Source organism: Lycium barbarum, chromosome 3 (assembly GCF_019175385.1).
Source record: "Lycium barbarum isolate Lr01 chromosome 3, ASM1917538v2, whole genome shotgun sequence".
In the NCBI taxonomy this organism is placed as follows: Eukaryota; Viridiplantae; Streptophyta; class Magnoliopsida; order Solanales; family Solanaceae; genus Lycium; species Lycium barbarum.
The window spans coordinates 147,497,084-147,503,083 of NC_083339.1; the positions used below are offsets into that span (position 1 = coordinate 147,497,084).

General features: G+C 34.6%; 1 protein-coding gene across 1 annotated transcript; it reads left to right on the forward strand.

The window, feature by feature from the left end:
- Positions 1–2,090: 2,090 nt before the first annotated feature.
- Positions 2,091–5,134, forward strand: LOC132633495 (formin-like protein 20). The gene is made up of 2 exons (XM_060349955.1): positions 2,091–3,838; positions 4,401–5,134. Exons 1-2 carry the CDS (start codon positions 2,369–2,371, stop codon positions 4,800–4,802), a joined length of 1,872 nt encoding a protein of 623 aa, XP_060205938.1. The 5' UTR covers positions 2,091–2,368; the 3' UTR covers positions 4,803–5,134.
- The last annotated feature ends 866 nt before the right edge of the window (positions 5,135–6,000 follow it).

A 6,000-nucleotide genomic window follows, 5' to 3' on the forward strand; every position in this document is an offset into this window, starting at 1 on the left:
TTAATAGTTAGTATGTAATTTAACATTTACTACTCAGTTAATGTGTGACGTTTATTTAACTTATATTTTATTTTTTATTTCTGTTCGCATATATAACACATTTAATTATTGCATGTGTTAAAATATTTATTTGAGTTAATCATGCTTTAAAAATTAAAAAAATCAATAATTTTTTTTTATTAAAAACATAACCGAATATGATTTAAATTTAGGCAACGTCTTACCAAGTATTTGTTAAATGGGATAAAAATTATAATTGTATAACGTGGATCAGTCCACGTTATACAATTAATTTTTTTTTTTTTGTTTGTTTTTCGTTGACTTGGTGTGTCAGATGAAAAAAAAATTTGGGGTATATCGTGGATCAGCCCACGATATACCCCTTTTGGTATATAAATTTTTGGTCATTCCGTTTTGATAAATACCGTGTATTTTTATACCCTTTAGGCTCCGGACTCAATACGTCAAACTTCAAAACTATAGCTTCTGTTGGAAGTTTCCAAGGATGTCCAATATTTATAACGCTAGGTTAAGATGGTATTGGTCAGCCAATTAATATGACTTGTGAGGTACAATAATTATTAGGAAATAATTGATTTAGGATTATTTTTATGAGTGTTATAAACGATCTAACTTGAGGAATGTAAGTGATTGAAACATGAGTTCCTTTAAGAGTTCTGACCAGAGGAAATTGTACGGAGCGCTTCTTTCTTTCATAGACATTATGTAATATGAATTTGAATTAATCCGAATAATGGTACCACATATAATTATAAATATTTTAGTATTTTGCAATTAGTATTTAAGTTTCAACTGATTTATGGAAATAATGATTTAAAAATGTATTTCAAATGAAATTGTGATTTTATTCAAATCTTTGACTAGTTCACAATACTTCAACTCAAATAATGTACAAACATCTACAAAAAGGATTTCAAATTCCAACTGTAAGCCAGGAGTTAAATCAGAAATGGAGATGCATGGAGACATAAAACCCAAAAATGGGAGCGTTGTTGATGGAGACGTGGATGTCAATATCACACGATATCTACGCGTTCTCTTTTTTCTTCTTTCTTCACTTGAAATACGGTATATGAGTTGGTACATTATTTGCCCCTTGTCTTAGGGCTGTACCCAAGGATTCTAGTCTCGACAACTCTCAAATTCTTACCATAAGATGGTATAGTGAAATGGTACGGTTCTTTCTAACTTTAATCAGTAGTCTCGAGCTATAATTTTATAAATAGAGTCCTCTTTAAAAGGGAACGTTAAAAATATTAATAGTGAACTTTTTACAGCGTCAATCCAAATTAATCGACCTCGTAAATTCTTAGATGAATTGGTAAAAAGAACATTCTAAACTCTTAACTATCAATTACTATCAGATAGTGTGTTACACATGTTTTGATGAGTGGACGGTTTTCTTTCCGTGGTGCTAGATTGCTAGTTAATTGTTTTATGAATGATTGAAGGGGGCTTGAAAATGACTTCGAAAGTCTTCAATACCTCGATCAAATCGGGCTTTGAACTAGGGGCGGACTTAAAATAGAGGTTATAATTTATTCGAGTATAGTAATTTTGACTCAAACTCTATATATATGTGTGTAAAAAAATTATTAAATAAGTACAACTAATAGATTCCGTACTCAACAAATCAGATGAATTGGAGGAAAATTTTGAAACAAACCCATAAAGTTCAAGAATCTGGCTCTGCTATGAATTGTCGAACTCGAACTCATAAAATTTAAATTTTGGATCACGCTCCTCTATGAAGTATGAACACGTTAATGTCATGCAATTGTTCCTTTATACTAGTTGTTGCTTAGGCAAATGTATGCTTGCCTTTTAGCAATTTGTTTGCTGGCCGTAACAAACGTCAAAATTTATCCTTAAACGTTAACAAAGTCATATGGTCAATTGTTGATAAGTACCTTATATGACTGGTTCAAAGATACTTTAATTACAATGTACGCGGTATTGGAGTATTGATTATAAGCTGTCATTCTTAAAGCAGCAGCAGCCAAAGCATGTGCCGATTTCCCAATCTTGCATCATACACTACTTAGTTTCATTACTTAATCAAAAGATAATGCTTAATGGCCATACTTTAATTCTACTTAAATACTCTTTTCAATATTCCCACAACTACTCCATTCCCAACCCCACAAGTAATCTTATATCACAACTCCCAAATCCATATTCTTTTTATATATTATAAATATACAAGTCTTTAATTTATCCATCCAACATAAAAGTGCCAAACCCAAAGTCTTAAACAAGCAATACAACACAACCACAAAGCAAGAAAGCAAAGAGCCAAACCAAAGTTAAAGGTTGTGTCCCAAAAAACTCCTTTTAGCCTAAATCAATGGCAGATGATGGGGAAAACTTGACCCCATTTTGGCTACAAAACTCCAACGATCTCCGCCGTACAGAGCGGCTCCGCCACCGGTTATCGGAGCTCTTCTTTAACGCCGGTCTCTTGCTCATCATTCTATTAGTAGCAGCAATTTTCTTCTTAGTTTTCATAGTTCCTTCTACTCTCTCTTTTACTAGTAATATATTTAGACCAAGCAATGTAAAGAAAAGCTGGGATTCTGTTAATGTAGTGCTAGTTCTAGTTGCTGTGATTTTTGGTTTTCTCAGCAGAAACAAGAATGAAGAAAGAAATCCTAATGAGTATCAACAAATTAGTTCTCCAATTAACAGAAATGAAGTTCAGAAATCGAATCCATCAACACCAAATAGTCGATGGTTTAACGAAATTCGAAATCCAAATCCAACGACACCACGCACATGGTTCGATAATGTAGACAGGAATTCCTTTAACAATAATGGTGGTGGGCCTGGTTTGAGGAGGAGTTCTAGTTCATATCCCGATTTGACTGAAGTATCGCCACGGTGGATCTCCGGTGAAGATCATTGGCGATTCTACGACGATACTCATGTTGATGCTTATCGATTTTCCGATCCAGGTCAGCTTCATCGCCCTCGTAGCTGGAGAGATGTTGATCCTTCTCCTGAACCTGATATCATTAAAACTATCTATGAAGATCATTTAGAATCCATTAAGGTGCCCACATTTACTCAACCAGCTTCAATTCCACCGGTGCTATCACCACCATCTCCACCCTTACCAGTTCCAGCACCAGTATATGAGGAAAAAGTGATGAGAACATCTCGTAGTGTTCCGCGTAAAAGTGAGAGAACAACTAAGCAGAGGGAAAATTATGAGACCGAAGGAATTAAAGTTATTATGGTACCGGCAACACTTCCTCAACCGCCACCAGCTCCTGCACCAATATATGAGGAGACAGTGAAGAAAGCATCTCATAGTGTTCCCCGTAAAAAGGAAAGAAGAAACAGGTCAAGGAGTGTGGATAATTTTGATGCACCGGTGACGTTTTCTCCACCACCACCTCCGCCATTGCCACATTACGTGGAGCCAAGGAGCAGTAAAAGTGATAAGAAAAGAGGTGGTGCAAGTGCTACAAAGGAGTTTATTAACTCATTGTATCACAAAAAGAAGAGAAAAAACAGGTCAAAAAGTGTTGACAATTTTGATGCTCTACTACACAAATCAGAACCTCCACCTCTCCATTTCCAATATCCGGCGACATCCACTCCTCCACCGCCGCCTCCGCCTCCGCCACCACCACCGCCACCTCCTTCTCTGTTTCAAAACTTATTCACATCCAAGAAAACCAGAAGAAAGAAAAATGCGCCGCCGCCGCCACCACCACCACCGCCCCGTGTCAAGGCGGTGCCGATCAGGATATCAAGACCAAATGTCCAAAATGCCCCAATCACCGGAACTCCAGCACCAGAGCCAGTGAAGGTAATGTTAGAACTTTGCTTTTGAAGTGCAGTAATTTTGTTTTACTTCTTTAGTTATTTTAATAAATCCTGATTAATAGTTTGTTAGTTAGCTTTTCCTATTTGTTACTCCCTATTCTCATTTATGTTTTATTTGGCTTGACATAAGGTTTAAGATATAAAAAAATATTTTTAAAATAAACTTTAAATATTTGTATTGCTGTAAATTATTTCAACAACAATTATAATATACCCAATATAATCCTATTAAGTGCCTGTAAATCATTTCATTTAGGGTGTAGGGGGATTTTAAAATTAATTTGTTTCCATTTAGAGAAAGGTGAGTTCTTGTTTGGAATGGATTAAAAACAAAAAAAAATGTCATATAAATTGATACAGAGAGAATAGTAATTAATTAGTTAAGGAATACTCTTGTACGCGAGTAATTATGATTATGTTTTACTGTTTTTGTTCCTCTAAATGGAGAGCTAAATAAAAAAAATTCTCTTTGACAGCACTGCCAATATCACAGTCTCAAAGTCTTTCTGTAATTTTCCTAATTTTGCTTGTTAAAAAACCAACAGGTAAAAAGCTTTGAAAGTGTGGAGGAGAACTCAAACAGCGGAGGAGAATCGCCATTGAGACCAATTCCACCACCGCCGCCGCCGCCACCGTTCTTCAGAAAACAACATGCCTGGAAATTCGTAGTAGAAGGCGACTACGTGAGAATAGACAGCACTGTCAGCTCACGTTCAGGTTCGCCTGAACCTGAAGATAGTGATTCCGCCGTCAGCACTCCAACGGAGGAAAACATTGGCGGCGGTGAACGGACAGCGTTTGCGCCTCCACCGCCATTGTTCTGTCCAAGCCCGGACGTAAACACAAAAGCTGAAAACTTTATATCAAAGTTTAGAGCTGGATTAAAACTAGAGAAGATCAACTCCATCAAGAAATCTAATCTGGGTCCAGGAGTAGGCCAGAGTTAGATAGAAATCTATTACTACCTTTTTCATATTTTGATTCTTTTTTTCCACATTGATTGATTTGTTAAAGTTTTAATCTTTTTTACATGATTGAGATTTGAGGTGTTTTTCACGTTGTACTGCATAGAGTTTGTGTACAGAAAATATAGAGCTTGTCAGATAAAGATTACAGTAGAGAGTTTATCATACGTTAGAGGGTGGAATATGATTATTTGATTTTTTTTTTGTTTTTGGAGTTTGCTGTTGCATTTGTTCATGTAGTTGACTAGTGATTTTGAATAATCCATGATGATGTTTGTATTGATAAGAGGAAATAATATTCGATCTTGATTCTACTGCTTGTGGGGATTTGTTTATTAAGCGATAGCTGGCTTGCATTTTCAAATTAAAGAAAGAAAGAAAGAGACATAACTTAGATATATAGTAAAATATGTATCCGTATTAGTATTAGGTATCTATACCAAATTATATAAATTTATCGTGGTTCAATGATTTAATGAGGTAATAATCTATATATAATATAAAGTTAGGCATAAATAAGGTGATGTGACACCTCTGTATGACCATCATTTCTATGTATTTTTCTCCTTTTTTTGCCATTTTTTCTCACTTATTAACAAAGATCTACTAATTAATGGGATTAATAAAAACCTCATAAAATAAATAAAGTAAATATTATGTTGCAACCCACGTAAAGCTTTGCAATAAAGTTCAATTACTCACTCAACCCACGTAGAAGAAATATATGGTTAGTCAATACAGCCACTTATTAATATTTCAGAGAATGACATTTCCCCTTCCCCTATTAAATTCCTATTAATGTCTTTAATTTGTAAAGAAAAACGTTAATAGTTCTTCTCCCTTCCCTTTAATTAATTTATATTAATGTGTGTTAATATAGTAAAGATGGGATAAGAAGACAGAAAATCTAAATGATTTTTCAACATTGCATAGTCTTATACTTCTGTCTCATTTGATTTAAGGCGTAGACAATCTCTATTGTTTCTTCATGGATCTGACTTAGTATTCATCTGCCAACAAAAATCAGACAATATTCATGAGGCACACTGGTGAGTGTAAATCTCAAATATAACTTACTTACGTGGTTATAACCGTGATATTGTCCTGTTGGTACATGAATGAAATAATTTATTTTAAGTGGATATTTATCTTGATTGAACTAATTTTTTATGTGTTATCT

What these genes read in the sequence shown, in the direction of transcription:
- LOC132633495 (XM_060349955.1), top strand. Translation starts at nt 2,369, where the DNA reads ATGGCAGATGATGGGGAAAACTTGACCCCATTTTGGCTACAAAACTCC. An exon ending in CAGCACCAGAGCCAGTGAAG is followed by an intron (nt 3,839 to 4,400) that starts GTAATGTTAGAA and finishes AAAAACCAACAG; the next exon opens with GTAAAAAGCTTTGAAAGTGT.